This window comes from Vipera berus, assembly GCF_964194415.1.
Source record: "Vipera berus genome assembly, chromosome: 3".
Lineage (NCBI taxonomy): Eukaryota > Metazoa > Chordata > Lepidosauria > Squamata > Viperidae > Vipera > Vipera berus.
In genome coordinates this window covers 93,958,230-93,982,259 of record NC_138204.1, presented here as the reverse complement: position 1 = coordinate 93,982,259, position 24,030 = coordinate 93,958,230, and the positions used below count along the sequence as shown (strand labels likewise).

The window sequence follows — 24,030 nt, the reverse complement described above, 5'->3', positions numbered from 1 at the left end:
CTGGGAACATAGACCACAGTATAGCCAGGAAAAACCCTGGCTTACATTTCTTAGTTACGACTCTTTCAAGTGCCTTAACAAATGCAGTTAATATTGTCTCAGAAGAGAAACAAATTGTAGCATGTTATGTTGAGAGTGACTGGTTGACTGGTAGACTAGTTAATACATAATGTTAAACCATAGGCAGTGACTTACCCAATAGCTGCACTCACAGTTAATACTAGGACAAAGCTAAATCACATTATGGTGTAATGTTTTGCGTAAATCCTATTTGTGAGGTTAATTATGGCTCCTTGATACCAACTAAATCTATAAGCTTGGAACTAGTTTGTTTAGTTCAGATTGAAATTAATCAGCTGCAAAATACATGAAAAAGAGCTAAAGCTACACTATACTTTTCAACTCACTGGACACAAAATACAAATATTGGAATATCATAATTAAGATATTTTCCTCCAATCTTCACACACCAAAGCTTTATCACGTTTGTAATAGGGCCATTCAGGGCACTAATTCAGTTTACTACAAAAAATGACCTTTTGTGTTCTAGAAAGTGTGGCTGAACTTGAGCTCAGATAAGGAAATTGGATTCATGCATTTATACTCTCCCATAATGTGCTTTGTTTATAGCTTTGTTCAAAGCATGAAGTAAGCACTGTGGTTTGTAATCCATGGTGTGTGGGTCTAACCATAATCTGCCCTGTTTTGTGTGCCATCATTCATTTTTGTTGCTCTGATCTCTTAATTCCTTAAGTATGAATATTGATGATCTAGAAATATTGTGTGGGTGTTGGAGAAACTTGATTAAAAACTGCACACCTCTGAATAGAACTGTTTAAATCTACCTAAATTAAGAAAATGAGATCTGGTTTGAAAATCTGCATTTGTTTGTTTGTTAGTAGATATTTAGTTGAAGAGTTTCCATCACATCACTCTTTGTGCCAATGTTTCTGGATGTTTTTTTTGTTTTTTTTTATATGACAGGCTCGATATCGGAAGGAACAGACTTTGCTTAAGCAGCTGCCTTGTGTTCCCTTGGTGGAAAATTTGCTGAAAGATGGCAGAGACGGATGTGCTTTAGCTGCTCTGATCCATTTTTACTGCCCAGAGATTGTTAGATTAGAGGGTAAGTCTGCTTGATTACGATAAGCCTGTTCATCAGGTGTTGTGTCTGTAGATTAATTAAATGGGCCATCCTAGAAGCGGGAAACTCTGGGTGCAATTATTGGCTGGTGCAATTTAGGCGGGAGTTTCTGGGCTGGGGATTGGCCACTGTTTGAATGTAGTAGACTATATAAGGGGGAGTTAAACGGTTAATCGGCAGTTGACTTATGTGTGTGTAATAAACGTTCTTGCGTTAAACCTCCCGGTGTGGATCGTCTATTCGAACCTAACAATTGGCGACGAAGGTGGGACCGACGGCGGATCCATGAAGGAACGGCGAAAGACAGCTGTGTGCAAGGCGGGAAAATTTAAACGCAGTCAACCAAATTTCAACGCTGCTGAATAAAATCTAATAATGGCACAAGTCGGCTCACTGAAAGAGTTCGATCCGCGATTTCCAGAAGACTGGGAAGAATATGTTGGCCAGGTTGAAGGGCTCCTGTTAGTAAACGGCATTACGGACGACCGAAAGAAAGCCGCAGCTCTTTTGACCATTAGCGGTACCCCCGTGTATCGGATTGCCGTCGGCCTGTGTCAACCGCTGCCGGTGTCCAGCGTCTCGTATGCAGACTTATTGGCGAAATTGAAGGTTCACTTCACGCCAAAAAGGTCTGAATTATTTTGGAGACGGATTTTCGAAAAAAGGAATCAAAGACCTGGCGAATCGATTACACAGTTCGTGGCAGCGGTGAGAGAGGCGGCTTTGAGGTGCAAATATGACAACCTCGAAATTAGGATCCGAGATCGAGTGGTGCTCGGCTTGCGGGACGAAAATCTACAAAATCGAATAATCGCTAAGCCCACGGGAGATCTGCAGGAAGTCCTCAATGAGTTACTGACTTATGAATCAACGGGAACGCGAGACCCCCCCCGAAATAGCATGGGGCCTTCAGCCGAAATCAATCTTGAAAGCCATGTGGACAGCGGGGAGGTGGACCAGCAATGGGAGGCCGACATAGCTGAGATCTCCAGAAGATTTGGTAAAATGGCAGCCAGACCATCGCGCACCGAAGTTCCAGACCAGGGCCGGAGACAACAGCCACAAGCAGTGCAAAGATTACCAAGGGACAGCCAGCCCAGACCGAGAGACTCGGACACCAGATGTGGTAGCTGTGGGGGTAACCACCCCAGATCAACTTGCAGATTCCGCTCAGCTAAATGCAGATCGTGTGGGAAGACCGGCCACATCCAGGCCATTTGCCGCAACCGGACGCGAGACAACCGTATTCACGAATTGGACGTCTGGGCCGAAGGTAAGGTAGCCCCCTGGGTTCGTGGCATAGAGACCCCTAGACCTAGGGCACGACAATCCAACCGCGGGGAGGGGGCGAGAGTCAACCACATAGGACAACAAAAAATCAATCACATACTGAGGCCTAAATTAAAAATTGTAGTCCAATTGCAAGGAATACCCTGCAAAATGGAGGTAGATTCAGGGGCCTCAGTATCAATAATTTCTTGCGAAACCTTGAAGCACATTGAACGGAAAAGTGGTCACAAAATTCCACTTAAACCGACCGAAATCCAGTTAGCCGATTTTCAAAAATCCCCCATAACAATTAAAGGGAAAATCACCATTAGGGTTACTTATAAGGGGTTCAATGGGTCATTGGACCTGTTAGTGACCGAGGGCCAAAGAACTAGTTTAGTAGGCCTCAATTGGTTCCCTGCTTTAGGAATTTGGGTAGGGGGAATAAATACAATTCAAAGTAAGACCCTCAAATCTGTTTTCGATGAATTCGCAGACGTATTTGATGGAACTTTAGGTAAATATAAAGGCCCCCCCATTAATTTTAATTTGGACCCCGCAGTAAAACCTATTAGGTTGAAGGCCCGGAGGGTGCCTTTCGCCCTTAAACAAAAAATCGAGGCCGAGCTTGATAAGCTTGTAGGCCAAGGCGTGTTAGAACCGGTCGAGGGAGGCCTGTGGGAGACACCAATCGTCACACCCCTAAAACCTAATGGGGATGTGAGGATTTGTGCCGATTATAAAGCCACTCTAAATTTAGGAATGAAAAAACACGCTTACCCGGTCCCTACGGTGAAGCAGGTCCTCGCGACGATCCAGGATGGCGCCATCTTTGCCAAGCTTGACTTGGCGCAGGCGTATTTACAGGGGCCGGAGTACCTTAGGGAACATCTGCTGCTGGCATCAAGCTCCCTGCGCCCTGTGCGTTCCCACAGAGAGGGCCTCCTCAGGGTGCCACCGATCAGAGAATGTCGATTGGTGGCCCCCAGGGGGAGATCCTTCTCTATGGGCGCTCCGGAGCTGTGGAATCAGCTACCGGTAGAGCTCCGGATGGCGCCCGATCTTCGCTCCTTTCGTCGCGATCTCAAGACGTCTTTGTTTGTACAAGCTGGCCTAGCCTGATGGGGATTGGTGGGGGGTTTTATTTTTTGGTTTCTTAATTTTATCTTGGGGTTTTATAATTGTATACCAATTGTTTTAACTTGGGCAATCATTTAATCTCTTTTTAATGTTTGTATTTAGTATTTTACTCTGCCCTGTGAACCGCCCTGAGTCCTCAGGGAGAAGGGCGGTATAGAAATATTATTAAAATTTAAAAAAAAATTAAAAAATTACCGTGTCTAAGGAAGCCGCCGAGGCCCAAACGATTGTTACCCACAAGGGGACGTTTCGAGTTCACAGGCTTCAATTTGGAATTGCAGCAGCTCCAGGCATCTTTCAGGAGGTGATGGAGAGGACCTTAAAGGGCATACCAGGTGTATGCCCTTACTTTGATGATGTCCTGATTGCTGGAAAAACTGAAGAAATTTTAGCTGACCGGTTGGAACAGGTATTGGGGAAATTTAGATCTGCAGGACTTAAATTAAAAAGGGAAAAATGTTTTATTGGGGTTAAATCAACAGAATTTTTAGGGTTTAGAACTGATGAGAAGTGAAACAAGTGAAAAAATTAAAGCAATTAAATTGGCACCTGAACCAAGGAACAAGGCTGAATTACAAGCCTTTTTAGGATTAGTTAATTTTTATCATACATTTTTACCACATAAAGCTGCTATTGCTGAACCATTGCATAGACTTTTAGACAAGAAAACCCCTTGGCAATGGCAGGAAAAACATAGAATCAGTTTTCAAACTTTAAAGGACATCTTGTCTAGCCATTCCACTGTTACACACTTTATTGAAAATAAGCCAATTTATTTAGCGTGTGATGCTTCACCTTATGGTGTTGGAGCTGTCATCAGCCATATGGATGACAAGGGTCAACAAAAGCCTATTGCATATTATTCCAGGACGCTTACAAAAGCTGAAAGGAATTATGCCCAAATTGACAGGGAAGCATTAGCAATAGTGGCAGGTGTAAAAAAGTTCCATGATTACCTTTATGGTAGGAACTTTACCATATACACTGACCATAAGCCTTTACTGGGATTGTTTACCACGGATAAGCAGACACCTCAGATCATGTCTCCTAGGATGCTGAGGTGGTCTATTTTTCTGTCAGCATACTCGTTCTCCCTAAAACATAGACCAGGCAAAGAGATGGGCCATGCAGATGCTTTAAGCAGACTGCCTCTAACTGACACTGAGGGTGATCCTGCACCAGCGGGCCAGATTTTGTCCTTACATGAAATACCTGAGTGCCCGTTAACTGCAAAGGACATTGCAGCGGCCACTAAGAAAGATCTAATACTTAACAGAATCTCAGCCTGGGTTCAAGGGGGATGGCCCAATAAAAATCCGGACCCTAAATTCACACACTATTTTCGGAGAAAAGATGAATTATCATCTCACTTGGGATGCATTCTGTGGGGCAGCCGAGTAGTCATCCCAGAGACTCATAGGAAGTCAGTATTAGCGGAACTACACGAAGGTCACCCGGGAATAGTACGCATGAAGGCTCTAGCTAGAAGCCATTTGTGGTGGCCTGGGTTAGACTCAGCAATTGAAGAGTGCGTAGCTGGGTGTTATCTATGCCAACGTTCTAGGCCGGAACTGGCTCACACGACAACTCACAAGTGGGAGGTGGCTAGGAATCCATGGTCCCGCATTCATATTGACTTCGCAGGGCCATTTCAGGGCCTAACCTTCCTAGTTGTGGTAGACAGCTTTTCCCGGTGGTTGGAGGTTGTGCCTGTTAAATCAATGTCTTCGGCTACAACAATTCAGGTTTTAAGGGGCCTCTTTGCCACCCATGGGTTACCTGATGTGATTGTCTCTGACAATGGGCCCCAATTCACCTCTGCTGAATTTCAGGATTTCCTCAAGGCCAATTGGATTAGGCACACGACTTCAGCACCCTTTCACCCGTCCACCAATGGCTTGGCTGAACGCAACGTCCGTACAACAAAAGACGCTCTGAAAAGGATCATCCGCGGCAACTGGCAACAGAGATTGGCACAATTCCTTCTGTCACAGCATACTACACCGTGCACAGCCACAGGGAAGAGCCCGGCTGAAATGAGGTGGGGAAGAAGATTAACCACAAAGTTGGACAGACTTCACCCTGATAGACTACCCACAGAAGCTGAGGCGGCTATACCAACCCGGTCTCTCAACATTGGGGACTTAGTATGGGCCAGGAACTATGGTCCGGGGGACAAATGGGTACCGGGAGCGGTCATTGATGTCACGGGGCCGTTATCTTACACTATAGAGGGGGAAGGGAATAGAGTAATTAAGAGACATATTGACCAATTAAGGAAAAGGGCCCCAGAAATTGTGCAAGACGATGTGGGCCCATACCCACAGGCTCAGGATGTCACATTCAATCCTGACCACCCTAGCTCAGCAACCATTGGATATGGTGAGGTAGGAGTGGAAACGCAAACCGGGCTACCAAACACAGTGCCACAACTGGGCAATAATGATTGGGAGTTGTTTCCGGTGGGTAGCTCAAGTGTATCTCATAGACGCTCAGTCCAACAACAAAACAAAACACAACAACAACAAAACACTGACATTGTGTCATCAGAGCCAGTGGCCCAAACATCTGGAATGATAGCCAATGGCCAGACAGCAAATGAGACTGTTGCCAACAAGAGTAATAGATACCCTACCAGGGTTCACAAGCCACCATTATATTTGAAAGACTATGTTAATAAATAACAGTAGTGGGGGGAAGGGGTGTTGTGTCTGTAGATTAATTAAATGGGCCATCCTAGAAGCGGGAAACTCTGGGTGCAATTATTGGCTGGTGCAATTTAGGCGGGAGTTTCTGGGCTGGGGATTGGCCACTGTTTGAATGTAGTAGACTATATAAGGGGGAGTTAAACGGTTAATCGGCAGTTGACTTATGTGTGTGTAATAAACGTTCTTGCGTTAAACCTCACGGTGTGGATCGTCTATTCGAACCTAACATCAGGCATCAGGTTAGCTTTTTATTTTAACTGAATCTTGACTTATTTTTCCAATTTGTTCACTGATATTAAGCCAGGGTTCATTGGCTCAGGCATAACAGAATTATGATTTAATGCAAACCAGACTATTTGTGATATCCTTGTTTGGCTGAGTTCAAGTACCCAGCTTTATGAACTCTGCGGTTTTATGAAATTGGGAATATATCCTCACCAATTGGGAATTTGTCCTCACCAAATCAGTGTGGTTCAACTGAAAGTTTAATTTAAATAAAATACAAATTTAACTTTTTTTTCTTTCTGTGAGCCATTTTTATTGTGGTAGCATGTTTAATAAACTAACATTTAAAATTACCAGATAAGTAAACATTTGGCTTTTATTTGGGTGTGACAATAAATAATTGCTTAACAGAATGCCAACAAACCTTTCATGGGTCTCTGGCTTATAGCCTTCCCCCCTCTCCCCCGCCACCACCTTTCCCATTCCTTGAGCGTGATTATTGCTGTTTTGAGTTAAACACAGTTTTACATTTTTCTTCAACTATGAAAGAAACAAATGAACTGCAACCATGATTGATGAAGTTTTTTTTTTAAAAAATAGACAATAGTAGTTTAAAATGTGCTGTAAGTAAACAAACAAACCCAAAGTTCAATTATAGAAATAAAGCTGATTGTCTCTTCACTTATCTCATGGAGAAGATAAATGAGAAAGAGGCAGTTTGGCTGCTTAGGAGTAAATAATTACTACTAAGTGGGTTTTTGCTGGTCAAAAGTCAACAATTTAATGAAATTAACATATGAATAATTGCACAGCCCAAGCATACCACTCACTTGTTCTTGCTTTCACAGAGACATATAAACCAATCAAAAAGGTAACTGCTTAATAGGAATCAAGGATTATGATTAACTGTCCTGATAAATTGACTTCAAACCAGATTTTGCTATTAGTTTAGAATCCCTTTTTAGATCCACTCACTTAACTCTAATGGTTGGTCATACTATACAAAAGTATCCCTTTTCAGGTTTTTAACTATTTATTTACAGGAAGTGAAAGCAAATGCAGAAGCACATGTGTGTGTGTGGGGGGGGATGTTGCATCTTGATTTGTGAAGTATGTTTTAGTATTAGGTGCCATCATTCCAAAGTATTGATATTTATTAATGTGTAATGAGCCAGTTTGTTGCAGTGATTAAGACATAGGAGACTTAGTTTTAGTTCAGCCCTTAGGCACATAGTTTGGTGGCCTTGAACCAGTCCCTTTCTCTCAGCCCTAAGAAGAAGCAGGGAACAAACCATTTTGAAAACTTTGCCAAGAAAACTTGTCCAGGCACTCACCAGGAGTCAAAAGCAGACTTCAAGGCAGCCAAAAACAAAAGTATAATTCCACAAAATACTGGTGTCTAGTAGTTTCATTGTTTACAAAATCACTAGTTTAAAGAAGTTTACCTAACTGAATTGGCACTACTGTGAATAAAACCCTATAAGGATTCCTTGGCGCTCTCTGTGCTTGGTTATTTTTTTGCAGGTATTTCATTACTCAAACTAGGTAACATCCTATATAGTATCTTGGAAATGAATTCTGGTTTCTCAATACTGGGAATTGTGGAGCCACATCATTTTTTTTCTCCCCATCATATAGATATCTGTTTGAAGGAAACCATGTCACTGGCTGACAGTTTGTACAATCTGCAATTGATCCAGGAATTTTGTCAGGAATACTTAAACCAATGTTGCCATTTTGCACTGGAAGATATGTTGTATGCTGCTTCTTCAGTAAAGGTAATACAAAAACGAGATGGCTGTAATTGTTTTATTCTCCCCAGAATGGGATAATTGCACACAGGGTCCTACTACTGCCTTCTCTTGCTATTTCAAAAATTAAACCATATAACCTATATTTTATTTTCCAATAGTGATTTATTAATTGCATAAATTTTCACTCCTATATGAACTCTGCTTTCTTCTGCATTGCATTAATTATATTTCAATATTTGTAAATATGGAATAAATTTTCTCAGTGTTTAACTGAAGGGAAATAATTTTGTTTGTCAAAACTTCTTGTTTGCTATCACAGTTTGAACATGTAATTATGGTAAGCCTTCAAAACTGTCAGTTTGCCCACTTTCTTTTCAAAGGGGCAAAGAGGAAATGTTACTCAGAAACCATGACTGGAACTACCAATGTGCATCCAACCTCTTTTCTGAACATGTTTTCTTTTTCATGAATCCAAAAAAGGAGTTTTCTATTTAATTGAAAACAACATTATAATTCTACTGTATTAAGGTGACTGGAAATAACAAACACTTCTGGAATGACTTATCTATTTGCAGTGTTGCATTGTAATAACCTTTAGATTTCCATTCCAAAAAGATGCTTAATCTCGTTAACTAAGGTTAAGTTAAGTTAAATAAGATTAAACCTGATGTACCTTTCCATGGAACTATTTCTCCGTAAACTATACACAGAGTTTGGGGGTTTTTTCTGAATAAAGAATTGTCTATATATTTAATCTGAGTTTGACATTGGGATCTCTGGCAATTGTTTTGTGAGGTTTTCAAATCAAAGACCTTAAAAAGTAAAGAGCTTTTCTGGCCTTGTTGAATTTTCACCATTGTTAATATTTCCTTAGCCTTGCACATTTAAACTAATAAGCATTATCATGTTACCTTACTACATTGAATGTGTATGAGACATTTAAATTGCAAAATTAGAAATAACGCAATATGTTACAAAAACCACTTTAATTCAGGCTAAACAAAATAAGGGATACATGTAGATAAAATATCAAAATATAGCTAAATCCTGCTTAATATATCTTGATAAATGAACTTGATTTTCTCTCAGATTAATGTTAGGACATAATGTAGGGTAGTAGTTAAGGGATTAGAGAAGGAACAAGATAGAGATAGTTAGGTTCATGTTTACCCTCAGTCACAGAAATTTTCTGACTGATTAAACAAAGCTCCCAAAGATTTGTTTTTGTGGGGATGAAATACAGAAAAATCTATAAAATGTCTTGAGCTGCTAGAGAAAAAGCAGGATATAAATGTAATAAATCAATAAAACCTTACAGAAAAGGTTACCAGATTTTCCTCCCAGAATTTTGACAAGGAAACACAACTAGCACTGTGCCATGGAATCTTATACTTCTGGCATTTCGGTTTAAGTGGTCCCAGGGAGATCATTTATTTTAATATTCCAAAATGGCTGTTTTTGAATAAGTCTGGCTTGTTAGTGAAGGCCAGTAGAATGCCTAACTACTGAAAACCTTTTACTTGGGGATTGTGGGTCACTCATTTTAATGCTCAAAAGAAACTGAATTCAGTTGAACCGAATGGGAGATACATGCATTTCAGAAGACCTAAATATAAGGTCATAACCTGCTTTTAAAATGTGAATAAGCCTCCCCTGCATCCTGCTGCGTCAGTACAGTTTTGATCCTCACTGCAGCTGCAATCTGCCGTAGCTATTCTCAGCTTGTCCTTTTACATTTCTTTTCCACTGAGTAATATGCTACTTGTTATATGATTTACAACATATCTGCAGATCACATGAGTCTCCTTTTGCAGTTTGATGTAGTGGATGGTTTCTGTCCTTTGATATCAGTTATAATCAGGGCTTTTTTTCTCATAGAACACTCAGAACGGAGTTCCAGCACCTTTTTGGGATGGAACCTTGTAGGGTAGGCAAGGCGGGTTGTATAACATGTGAGTTCCGGCACCTTTTTGTTTTACAAAAAAAGCACTGGTTATAATGTGCTCCTACGTGATTTTACCTTTTTTTTCTTTATGGCAGCCAAAAATCAATTGCTTATTTAAATATACAGTATCTTTGAACCCCTTGATATACTGTTCTATGGTCTTTAAGCAAGTATGGGCAGAATAAACCATTAGTCAATATAATTAGTTTAGTGCAGAATTAAGGGTTGAGGATTAGAAAAAAAACACAAGATTTTGAATGCATCCTAGTAAAACCACCAAGCTGTTAACAATAAGACTCCAGCAATGGCCTTATGGCTGTGAATATTTTTTCCAGATTTATAAGAGGTGGGGAGGGCAAGAGGGTTAAAAGTCGAAACATAAACAGCTGATAATGAAGAAACAAAAAGACCATAAATAAGATGGTGTATTGGGGCTATCTGTTCTTTTATGTGCCTTGGATGATTCCTTAGGGGGATAGGACTATCAGACTGTTACTAGCTGCAGAGAAATTTAGAAAACTCTGATAACCAATTGGCCATCTGAATTATTCAATCCAAACCTGATAGCTACACTACAAATTTGTGGTGTAAAACGTTGTGAAAAAGCCTTGTTTCCTTGAATGAAGCTAGATTTTTGCCATCTTTAGTAGGATCAACCAAAATATCAAGGTTGTAGAAAAATTTTAAATTCCCACAGAGGAATTTAAAAAAAAAATCTAATTAAAAGTTTTGGAATGTAAATATAATCTTCGAGTACTTTTTGAATTAAGAATTGTTAGGCTACATTCTTTAAAAATTATGTTTTTCAATACAGTTTCTAATAAACCAAACAAGACATTTATTAGGAACACGTGGGAAGCTACCCTCTAAATAAATTTCAGTTTTTCTGCTTCCTCATTTGAAAACTTCATTCCTAAATAGATCACATGGTAATTAATTAGACACAATAAAGCTTCCTAGTCTTTTTAGCTTTCTATTACACACTATAAAGTAGGTCATGCTCATTTATTGAGGGTTAATTGCTTGCGAAGAGAGGAAGCAACTGGATAATTTTCCAACCTTTTCTTCGTGACACATGCCCTGCATAATAACCTGAATGCATCTATGCATCAGCTTTCTCTAAAATATTAATGTTGAAAGAACCCTATTTAAAATCCGGTTTTGCGCGGTAGCGACCGGTTGCGGGCTTGCAGATTCTCCGCACTCCCACTGGGGACCCTAAATGGGTCTAAATTGCCCCAGAGAGGCAACGAAGAAAGAAGGGTGCTCCAGCAATTCTGGAATGGCGGAGGCCATTCCGTTCAACTTGGGGAAAGCCTTCTAACCCGACAGGAGAAAGACTGACTGTATTGCATCGACCAGCCCAAGCTACTAGCAACCGAAGTCCAAAAGCACTAACCAGCACAACTGTGAACAGCGTGTTTGAAACTGGGTGAGGAATTTGATCTTCTCTTTTCTATTCTACATTTAATTTCCTGGAAAAGATCCCCAAGAAGCAAAATACCTCCAAAAGGGAAGGAGGGGGATTTCTCCCCCACCCTTATACTAACGGAAGCAGCAAATTAATCTTTTTATGGAGGACCAAAATATATGGAAGTGAAAAACAAATAGTTGCTGACACCTAGTGGTGGATGAAGACTATGACAGCTAAGACTTTAATATAAGACTTGGCAAAACCTGGGAAAAGCTAATCTGTGTTTGTGACCTTCAAAGTTTTAACAACAAAAAACAGCTGTGACAAAAAAAGACAATAATCTGGGCTGTAGACAAAGAAAGAATTATAAATTTCAGGGGGAAAAATCTTTGTTCAACTATTTGGATTACAAATATCTATTTAATTGGGACTCTGAAGCTATTTGTAGAGAAAAGAAAGGAAGAGAAAAACTCAAATTCTTGGCCATCGTGGATCAGAGACATGTAGAAAGAACATATCAAGAAAACAAAAATATTTCACAGGTGGAGATATATAGTATACTGCAACTAATTCAAACAACAATGACTTTAAACCACAAAGAAATCCAAAATAACTTTGAAAATATAAATCAATCTATTTCTAAGTTAACTCTACAACAAAAAAATTCCCAGAAAATAACAAGTAGCAGATAAAACAGATAAATGGATATAGAATTGAGAATAGAGATTTAAAGATGGAACTTAACAAAACAAGGAAACATGATTTAATCCTAGTGGGGGGAAAATCACAAGAATTGGAAAAAACAACTTATCCCTTAAGACTACAAAATAAATCTGAGGACAAGAAAACAGATTGGATAAAATGGGCTGTAGAAATGTCAGGAACATCGGAGAGAAAGGAAATGATAAGAGAAGCGGAGAGAAAGAAAAAGAAAAAGATTTTCAACAAACATGGAAAGGCAGAAGTCCCACACAAAGACACTTCACCTGATGTTATGAGCAGAATGCATCATCCAGAATAGATTGAGTACCATTCTCCAAGTCTTCTGAAAGCAATTTGTAATGGCACTTAGACTTATACACTGTTTCATGGTGCTTTACAGCCCTGTCTAAGCGGTTTACAGAGTCAGCATCATCAATCCCAAAGGTTACCATCTTACCTGAAATAAATGTCAGTCTATTGTCTTTTTTGTCTAGTTTTACTGATCGCAAGTAACCCTTGACTTAGGACTATTTATTTAGCAACTGTTCAAAGTTACAACAAGCACTAAAAAAAGTGTCTGGTCCTTATCTGTATGATCATGACAGCATCCTCGTGGTCTTGTGATCATGATTTGGGTGCTTGGCTACTAGTTCATATTGATATCGGTTGTAGCATTTGGGCAATCACCTGATTGCCATTTACAGCCTTCCCAGCTGCCATGGAACAAGCCAAGTCAATAGAGGAAGTTTGATTTGCTTAAGGATCGCAGCAAAAAGTCATCAAATCAGGTGCAATCACATAATGCTACATCTAACTATCTTACAGCTTAACAACAAATTTTCCAGTCCCAATTATGGCTATAAGTCAAGGACTACCTGTATTTGGTATTTTCAGGAACAGGACAGACTCCTATAACACAATTAAGTATAAAGTGCAAATAAAAGTTTTCCAACACCAGTCTCCATGCACTCATCTGTTTCCAGTAGTGCTATTATGGAAATAGTGAAAGGGGCTAGTTTTTCTACAGTGCACAATCTTTTTTTTCTTTTCTTTTTTTTGAAGTAGGAGAATCACTTCAGTATCTCTCAGTACTGTAATGGAATAAGGGAATTGTTATTTTTTTCAGTACCAATGATATCATTTTTGGTGAAGCAACAGGCTTTCAAAAGTAACAGCAATAACTGAAGTTAGAATATAATTAAAAAGGAAATCTAGAAGCTTGTTTAAAAATGCTATTTTTTTTTAAATATGATTTTGAAATATGATTTTTAGCTATAAATAAGTCATCTTATTACTAAACAATATGGATAGGATCTCTGAAGCAGCTTTCCCACCCCGATCCTTACATCACAAGCTGCTTTTAAATCTGATATATCTATAAACAAATTAGAGATTCTATTAGATTTATGCAAACATCTTGGGTGAGTTTAAGCAATAGTTGGAGTCTCTGCCTATTTTATATGAAACACAACATCAACATAATGCATTTTTAGCGAAGAAAAAAACCTGTAATGATCCTTTTTTCCCTTGAATGGTAAAATTTCAGGATGTTTCCATTCACTTTCAATATTGTGCTGAATATAAAGGCAGTACATTTTTTCCCTCTTCCAATGCTATTTGAAGGTTGATAACTATGGCAACTGGATGCTTGTTTTCAGTTAGGGGAGACACTCACTGCATTTGAATGATCATGTTGCTGCTTAACCACTCTTTCCTCTTCATTTCTCCCTTGATAAAAGCTATTACTAAATCAGAAAGTCCCTAATCAATAAGTTTTCTTTTACTTGAATTGGAAATCATCATTATCAGTTTTGGAATATGCTGGGCTCCTAAGCTTTAATTTGAAGTTGGTTTAAGATACAGGAAACTGGATTCTTCCCCCCCTTAAATTGGATGAAGTAGAAAACACAGACTGGATTCACAATTAGAGTAAACCATAATATGGTTTCTTTTTGACATTATGACAAATGAATGCACTCATTGCAGCTTGTTATTATGTGCAAATCAGCCATTGTGGTTTCTTCAGCAAACCCATTACCACATTAAAGCTTAACACTATATGAACATAATGGTAAATCTGAAATTCCTATGTAGTATTCTGATAGGTCACTAAGACAGACACGAATAAATAAGTCTGAGCAAAGGCCTCATTTAGATTTAGCCTATTAAGTCCTGTATAGAATTATCAGAGGTAAGCCAATGATTTTTTTCAGTCCTGAACAATATGTGTAATTGTCAGGTTATCATAGGGATTCTGAATGTATGTTAAGACATGGATATATTCCCAAGTTGCTGGGATGCAGGCAAGAATATGTCGCTTGGAAGGTATTCTCTTAATTAGAGAGCCTAGCCTGCATAGATACCTTGAGCATGATTGGATAAAACCTGACTTTTTTGTTTATATAACAGACTAACTAAAGTATGCCAAAACTTGCCAGTACTGTCCATCCATTATGATGGAATGCTGTATGTGACACAAGTACAACTAAGACTGGTAACCTAGTCTATACCTCCCTTAGATATGTTACTATAAAGACACATGTAACCAAAACTGTGGTGTAAGCGGGGAGTGTGAAGCCATATGGTGACAACCATGAATAGAATAGAATAGAATAGAATAGAATAGAATAGAATAGAATAGAATAGAATAGAATAGAATAGAATAGGACCCTGGAGGTCTTCTAGTCCAGCCCCCTGCTCAAGCCGGAGAACCTATACCAGGGGTAGGCAACCTTGGCTCTTTTATGACTCATGGACTTCAACTCCCAGAATTCCTGAGTCAGCATAGCTGGGACTTGAAGTCCATGAGTCATAAAAGAGCCAAGGTTGCCTACCCTTGACCTATACCATTTCAGACAAGTCACTGTGTAGTCTCTTCTTAAAAACCTCCAGCGATTTCTGAAGGCAAGTTGTTCCACTGGTTAATTGTCCTCACTGTTAGGAAGTTTCTCCTTAATTCCAGGTTGCTTCTCTCTTTGATCAGTTTCCAACCATTGTTTCTTGTCCTGCCCTCTTGCAGCTGGAAATGTAGGAGTAGAAGATTGCAGTTAGAAATGTAGGAATAAAGTACAATGAAATAATGAATGAAATGAAAGTAAATAGATATGGTGTGGGTTTGTGAAACTAAGAGAAAGGGGAAGAAATACAATATATCTGAATAAAGATGGTCTGATCTTGTCGAGTGGAGTTGATGGATAGTTGTGTGGAAATGAAGACATAAAATTAGTTATGAATGGAAGAGCTAAGTTATATGTCTGACAGTGAGAACCAGGGTCATCTAGGTTGTTGATGGTAGTTGTATGTTGCATTCCACTATCAGAGATGACTTTTTATGTAGCAGTCCATAGAAAAAAATATTTTATAAGAGAACATGAACAGATAAGGGGAAATCGGATGAGAGTATGGAAAAAGCAATTACATTATCAGACACCCAAGAATGAATGAGAATGGTAACTATTTGGTAAGCATCTGTTAAGAAAAAGGTCTATTAGTTTCAACTTTTATAGTTTAATATAAAGGCATCAAATTAATATAAATCTTAATATATGATTTATTTAATTGTATATGAGAAGAGTGCAAAGATGATACTATGTTTAGATAAAATGCAAAAGATTTATACATCTGAAGACAAATCGGAGTATGTTTAGATAAATGCTTCAAAGTACCCTATTTCTCATGACCTTGCAGAATTCTTGCAGGAGAATTCCCATAGTTTCCATTATTGCATCTAAATACCTCATTTGCTATTGACCTCTTTTTTTCTTTCCTTACACCCTGACCAGCATATTGATGAAAAGCAACAGGGTTGATAAATGTAGTATAACCTATTATTTATGTCAGGAATGAATCTTAGGGAAAATGGTCACAGAGGGAAAGAAAAACAGTTAAAGAAATGAAGATAAAAGTATATTGACTGTAGAAAAAAGAATAGAATAGAATAGAACTGGAAGGGACCTTGGAGGTCTTCTAGTCCAGCCCCCTGCTCAAGCAGGAGAACCTATACCATTTCCAACAAGTGACTAGTTTGTATGAAAAAGTATTCAAAGATAGATTACTCTCCAAATAAGATGTATAGAATGTTAGGAAAGACTACGTGGAAACTGCTAGAACAAAGTCAATGTTGTAAAGTGCTTGAGAAATATGGGAATTACACTAAGAAGAATGAAAAGACAGGTGGAATGAGACTGTAAATGCATATAAGAGAACAATTATTGATAATGTTACAAAGATAGAACAATATTGCATAATGTATAGAGAGAACAAGTACTGTAATTTCAGAGAATATAGTCAAAGAGCAATGGATGGAAATAAAATGTTTTGGAAATGGGTGAAGAGAGCTAAACAAGGAACTTTTGATAATGTTAATATAAAAATAAGAGTGATGCACTGTGAAAATGTTATAAATTATAGGGAATCCATGTGTCCCTAGGAAAATGTTATATAGGTGAGGCTTGCTTATGTAATGGTTATGCAATTTGTTTAATGTTTGTGTGAAGGCTGCATCTGGGCATGTCTGACACTTGGAAAAAAGGTATTATGAGTGTTATTGATGATAAAAATCAGTGAGCAGTATGATAAAATGCATTGAAAATGAAGAACAATTTATTTTCAAAACAAATATATGAGGAATGAATGAGAAAGGGGAATTATCTCTAAAGCTTTGGGGAAACTTAATTATAGTTTCATGTGGTTTGAAAAATATGAGTATATGGAATATATAAATTGGGGGGTGATCTCTCTCCTCTTTCATTTTGATTTTTAGTAATTGTTCTTGAACGAAATTTGGTTTGGTTACTATCTCAGTACTGACACTGTTAGTTTTGCTAGCTAATAATGGATCTAGATAAGCTTACTCAAATGGGTCTCCTCGGAAAGGCCACTGAAGTGTCACACAAACAGGATTTAACATGCAATAAAAGAATGAGGCAAAAGGTCCAGGATCTGTTAAGAAGAATATACAGATTCACAGGAATTTTGTGTGAACTTGTGAGCGTATAGGAAGTTTTTGGTCAACAATGGCGATTGGGACTGAGATTTCTGTCGGTGACACAATCATAAAGGTGCAATGTCATTTAAACATACTGCTTAGCAATGACACTTCTGGCTGCCATTCTTAAGCAAATCCTGCGCTGTCATTAAGGATGACATCACCCTATTTGCATCCTCCTGCTGGCCTTCCCATTGACTTTGCTTGTAGGAAGCCAGCAAATAAAGTTGCTAATGGAATCACGTGATTGTGGGATTCTACAACATGATAATTGCAAGAGGTTCAAGATCATGTGATTGTAGACACATTGCACCAGCCAGAACATCAAGGACTGGTCATAAGGTACTATTTGTTCAGCAACATCATAATTTCAAATGGTTACTGAATGAATGTACCATAGATACATTTAATTCTTCCATGGTGTTTTCTCAGCCTTGGTTCAGTTAGCTGCCTTCTTACAGATTTTCACTCTGCTTTGCCTTTACAAAGCAGATCTGAATATTTTTGTTTGGTAGTTTCCTAGCAAAATATGCACAAATAGGGAAGAAGAGAGAAATAGAGACAGGTTAGCTTCACCTGACAGGTTCACGTGATATTTGCCAAGTAATGTTTTGCTCTACTTTTATCACTGCCTTGTGAGCATAAGTGTATCCATTTATCTAGGTGATAAAAGTAATGATCAGAAGTTATTTTGTATGGCTGCATATGTTTAAAAAAATGATTCAGAAGTGTTTTCAACTCAACAGGATCAGAACATCTTTATGCTGCTCAGTAGAAGAGCTGATCTTCTTTCAGGCTTTTCTAGAAACTTGATAAAATATACAGGTGTTTTAAGGAACTGAGTCGTAATTTGATTCTTTTTCAGCTACAATTTTTTTTAGACTCACCAGAAAGCCTGTAAAAAGTCAGGCTATTTTATTGAAGAGCGGAGAAGTGTTTGTGCAAGGTTTGAATTGTTTCTTCCAAATGTATGTGGAGGATACACAGCCCTTTTGTAGTAAGGCCACAACTTGATTCAAGGTTCAAAATAAGTGAGTAAATCCTATATAATGACTTGCAAAATCTCTGCATTCCTGAAACAGCAAATGGGAATCAATTGATAGATGATTTAAATAGTGTGTTTTCAGTGAAGGCAAACTTCCATAAATTCATGCGAACAGGAATCTAATTTTTGGTGGATTTCTCCTTCAGTAATTCTTTTTTCCTTGTGGAAAATCTGACCCTGGATTGCAGACTTTACAACAGAACTGATCCCATCACTCTCTTCCGCTTACTGTTATTGCTCTTTTGATTAAAACCTTTGCCCTGTCTAGAACTCTGGTATCAGGAAGAAATGCCTGGATAATTACAGATTAAGTTAAGGATTATGTGGATTTTGTATTAAATAGCTTCATCGTTGCAAATGTGTGCAAATACTGACATTTCTTTTTGTTCGCTTCTTCTGTTCTGTTAATAGGTTTAACTGAAGGTTATACAACGTGCTGCACTTCATATGTTTTGAACTTCAGCTCTCATTAACTTCATCCAGTATGGGATTAAGGAAATCTTATGTTGGGGAATTTGGGGAGTTGAAATCCACATATCTTAAAGTTGTTGAGGTTGAGAAACAGTGGTCTAAAATAATCTGAATGATAGCAGATGATTTCTGTCTGATTTAAAGTTTGCCATTATAGCTATCATGTCAAATGTGTAACACCTTTTACTCAAAATCTCAATATAAAGTTATAATGGTGGAGAACCTGGATTCCATGAATTCCTTTCTTCAGAACTTCCTTTCTATTAACACTAGTATTTTTTATTTACAGAGTAATTATTTAGTGTTCATGGCAGAGCTGTTCTGGTGGTTTGAAGTGGTGAAGCCATCATTTGTCCAGCCTCGAGTTGTAGGTCACCCTCAAGGTGATTATTATTACTATTACTATTATTATTATTATTATTATTATTATTATTATTATTATTATTATTATTATTATTATTATTATTTAGTTTCTGTGATCTTCAGCATCTGTTGTTTAACACAGAACATATATCTGAAGTGGTGAAAGCATGGGAAAATATCGAATTCCTGTTTTTATATTATGTCAAACAACAAGAGATTCAGTGGTAGCTGATGTGTTCTTCAAGAGGAATATTCCAGGTTGAATCTGGGCACCTCCTATTCCCTATCCACACCCTTGTCTTTTTAAGTGGTCAGGAAGACTTGGTAGGAATTGAAGCAGGAGTACTACCAAGACATATAGTAATAGATTATGTAGAACAATAATGTAACTTAGTAAAGAAAGCTTTGTGAGTTCAGTTGTGCATCTCATCATGTCTTGGTTTATGTAACTTCAGTGCTTTAAGGAACCATGCTGTTCCTTTGCATCCTTTGCAGCCCTATAATTTATATTATGTCCTTTTGCTCACTAAAGTAGAACTTCAAGTAACAGCATTTAAAGAACTTTTGTTGTTGTTTCTAGCATTTCTCCTGCTTGGTTTCAGGAATTGCTTGTTTGTGAACTGCATTCCTTCAGTTCACATAATTAAGCTGTCAATCCATGATGCAACAGGGAGTTGTATTTTTCAGTCCTCTCATTACTGAACCTAATCCCGATTATTAGGACTGAGAAGGAATACTTGGCCCAACATCACCTTAGGCTTCCATGCCTAAGAGAACACTACAGGCTGAGTTTGCCCAGTCGTAATCCATCATCTTAATTGCTTTCCCATACTGGTTCCCCTGGATAGCAATGAACTGCCTGTCTGTTTGATTGATAGAAACTTGGATGGAAAGGGTAGACCACATTAGCAGATTGGACTTCTCTTTTCTATCAACTAGCGGATCATCTTTCATTGTCAGGAAAAAGTTTCTATATCCAAATGTAGGATAAGGTTGGGATGAACCTAACATTCTAGCAAGTTGACTTGCATCCTGGAGCAAACTTTGTAGCTCTATCCATTGCCGTGCTTCAGGTTTAATACAGAAATTCCAACTGAAAAAAGCCTTCCCATTGACTTCAACATTAATATTTCCACAAATGTAATTGATGGCAAAGTAAGATAGACAACTACCTGAGATGAGCTCCCTAACAGGTATATGCTGGATCAATTGAAGTTTTGTCTACGTCTTCATTTCTACAACCTTAATGTGTGAAATGTTTATCTTCTGTGCAGCTGAACCTTCAAAGGAAGCATCTTCTGTTCCTCCTACAAATGCCAATCAAAGAAGTTACCCAGGTGTTTTGCATGGTTCTGATCTTATAACCAGGTATCAGCCCAGTTGAGCATGTCTCTCAATCTTTTTTCTTCTCCTGTTTTCCTTTCGTCTTCTCTCAATGAACTGTGGAAAAAAGATGCTTTACTCTTTGGAGCATCCTAGAAAAGGAGATGAATCTTGCTATGCTCTCTCATTGATGTAAAGAAAGCCTTTGTATGTTAAAAAATAAAGGTGCCAGAACTAAAGGCATGCAAAATGCTGTTGTCAACATATTAAGGAGATAGCACTTAAATGCTTATGCCATAAGATGTACAGTATATTAGTCATTAAAAATGCCAAAACAGAAGATGGCTATATCATCTAGGACAGGGGTCTGCAATCTTGAGAACTTTAAGACTTGTGGAATTCAAGTCCCAGAATTCCTTAGCCAGCATAGCTGGTTGAGGAATTCTGGGAACTGAAGTCCACAAGTCTTAAAGTTCTCAAGGTTGCAGACCCCTGATCTAGGACCTGACTTGTGCTGATTGTCTTGCAAACAATACTTCATTAAGCTTCTAAACAAGACCCAAGAGTTTCCAAGCTTCACTTTCAAAAGCAGTGATTTATTCAATTTCAGTGTCACTCCAATTCTGATTATTCTACCGAATTTGTTCTAGCTTAAACAGATAGTGTTCCTTCTAGAATATGAAAAGCTTGTTAAGTATCTGATGGGCTTACTTTTGATCATCAGTAGAAGTTAATTAATTTTATATATATTCTGGAAAGCATAATTGCTGCCTCAGATGCAAAAGACAATCTGTCCTGCCACATATCATATTGAATATTTTTTCATGTCTCACAAAATGTTAACCAGGGTTATAAGAATCTGAAACTATATTTCTGTCCGTCTTACTTTATGATTTATCTAGGAGGCAAGATGATATACTAATTAGAATGATTAGGCTAAAACAAAGGAGCCTACATTCAGGTCTCTACTTCATTTCGCAGTTCCCTTGAAACATTAGACCAGTCACTGTCTCTAAGCCTTACAAAGCTTAAAAGTGAGGGATATCCTATAGATACTACCTTGATTTATTAATTGAAATATTGGCTACAGGAACCAGGAACACATAGAAAAGGCTTAAAATGTCATAATATTTGCAACATAGGTGGTATTTGAAAAGTATGTGCTATTGTAGTGAAGATAACAGCTTTCTTAGGTGTGATGGTTCTATATGATCAGGAAATGATCTTCCGTTCATTGAATTAAACAAAGTATGCATATCAATTAAACATAGCAATTAAAGTAATACTGTGCACTTTCTCAAGGGGCAAAAATTTTACTGATTTTTTTTAATACGGAAAAATAATCCTCCTGACTTCTTATTCATTAAGTAGGCCATTGGAGCACTGAAGTAGATATTGCCCCTTTCTAGTTTTGAATATAATATTAATATGATATAATAATATAATATAATATAATATAATATAATATAATATAATATAATATAATATAATATAATATAATATAATATAATATAATATAATTAATATAATATAATATAATATAATTAATATAATATAATATAATATAATATAATATAATATAATATAATATAATAATATAATATAATATAATATAATATAATATAATATAATATAATATAATATAATATAATATAATAATATAATTAATATAATATAATATTGTCCTAGCTGGACAGCATTAACGATTTATGATGTTGTTATTCAGTGTTTTAATTTTTGAGACTCATACGGAATGTATATTTTCTAGAATTGGTTGCCATTGAAGCATTGTAAAAGGAAGAATAATAAATAAATAATGCAGGATTGCTTCTTAGCAGTCTGCTCAGGTTTGCATGTTTTTCAAGTGACAAACAAACAGACAGAAGACAGACACCCAAACAGAAAACTAACAAGGGGTGGCTTTTCTCATTTTTCAGTGTGGGGACTTCAACTTTTACACCATCTCATCAAATTCCTCCTCCAGGGCTCACGCAGCAACAACCTTACTCATCAGTCCCAGGTACCAACATGTAACTGAATGACTGGATTTTAGGCTATTCATATTCTGCTATTTTGTCATTCCTCAAAAGAAAATGTTTTTACAGTCTGTTTCTTAGAATCACACGTAATCTTCATGCATGACTTAGAATTACAGGCAGTCCTCAACATACAACCACAAGTGAGCCCAAAATTTCTGTTGCTAAGTGAAAAGTGAATTTTGTCACATTTTACGACCTTTCTTGCCAAAGTTGTTAAGTGAATCACTGCAGTTGTTAATGACTTGGTTGTTAAGTGAATCTGGCTTCCCCCATTGACTTTGCTTGTCAGAAGGCCGCAGAAGGTGATCTCATGACCCCAGGACACTGCGACCATCATAAATACAGTTGCAAGAAAAAGTATGTGAACCCTTTGGGATTACGTGGAGTTTTGCATGAATTGGCTATAAAATGCGCTCTAAAGGTCATGTAAGTCACAATAATAGAAAAACACAGTCTGCTTAAAATAATACTACACAAACATTAGCTGTTGTCATGTTTTAATTGAACATAAGATGGAAACATTCACAGTGCAGGGTAGAAAAAGTATGTGAACCTTTGGACTTAATAACTGGTTGACCCTCCTTTGGCAGCAATAACCTCAACCAAACGTTTCCTGTAGTTGCAGATCAGACCTGCACAACGATCTGGAGTAATTTTGGACCACTCTTCTTCACAAAACTGTTTCAGTGTAGCAATATTCTTGGGATGTCTGGTGTGAATCGCTCTCTTAAGGTCATGCCACAGCATTTCAATCGGGTTGAGGTCAGGACTCTGACTGGGCCACTCCAGAAGGCGTATTCTGTTCTGTTGAAGCCATTGTTTTGTTGAATTACTTGTATGCTTTGGGTCATTGTCCTGTTGCATCACCCATCCTCTGCGGAGCTTCAGTGTACGTTTTCCTGCAAAATGTCCTGATAAACTCTGGAATTCATTTTCCCATCAATGACAACAATCCATCCAGGCCCTGAGGCAGCAAAGCAGCCCCAAACCATGATGCTCCCTCCGCCATGTTTTACAGTGGGGATGAGGTTTTGATGTTGGTGTGCTGTGCCTTTTTTTCTCCACACATAGTGTTGTGTGTTTTTCCCAAACAACTCAATTTTGGTTTCATCTGTCCACAGTATATTTTGCGAGTAGTGCTGTGGAACATCCAGGTGCTCTTTTGCAAACTTTAAACGTGCTGCAATATTTTTTTTGGACAGCAATGGCTTCCTCCGTGGTGTCCTCCCATGTACTCCATTCTTGTTTAATGTTTTCCTTATTGTAGATGTGTCAACAAAAATGTTAGCATGTGCCAGCGATTTCTGTAGGTCTTTAGCTGACACTCTAGGATTCTTCTTTACCTCATTAAGCATTATGCGCTGTGCTCTTGCAGTCATTTTTACAGGACAACCACGCCTAGGGAGAGTAGCAACAGTGCTAAACTTTCTCCATTTGTAGACAGTCTGTCTTACCATGGACACATGAACATCAAGGATTTTGGAGATACTTTTGTAACCCT

General features: G+C 38.0%; 1 protein-coding gene across 1 annotated transcript in view; it reads left to right on the top strand.

Moving 5' to 3' along the window:
• CAMSAP2 (calmodulin regulated spectrin associated protein family member 2) overlaps positions 1-24,030 on the top strand; it is a gene marked incomplete at its 5' end in the record, with an annotated part of 80,947 nt that overhangs the window by 40,523 nt on the left and 16,394 nt on the right. Inside the window, 5 exons of the mRNA XM_081324733.1 lie at positions 985-1,126; positions 8,125-8,264; positions 19,094-19,187; positions 20,442-20,535; positions 22,428-22,510. Of these exons, the coding sequence (XP_081180859.1) occupies positions 985-1,126; positions 8,125-8,264; positions 19,094-19,187; positions 20,442-20,535; positions 22,428-22,510 (553 nt within the window). The remainder of the gene's footprint in view (positions 1-984; positions 1,127-8,124; positions 8,265-19,093; positions 19,188-20,441; positions 20,536-22,427; positions 22,511-24,030) is intronic.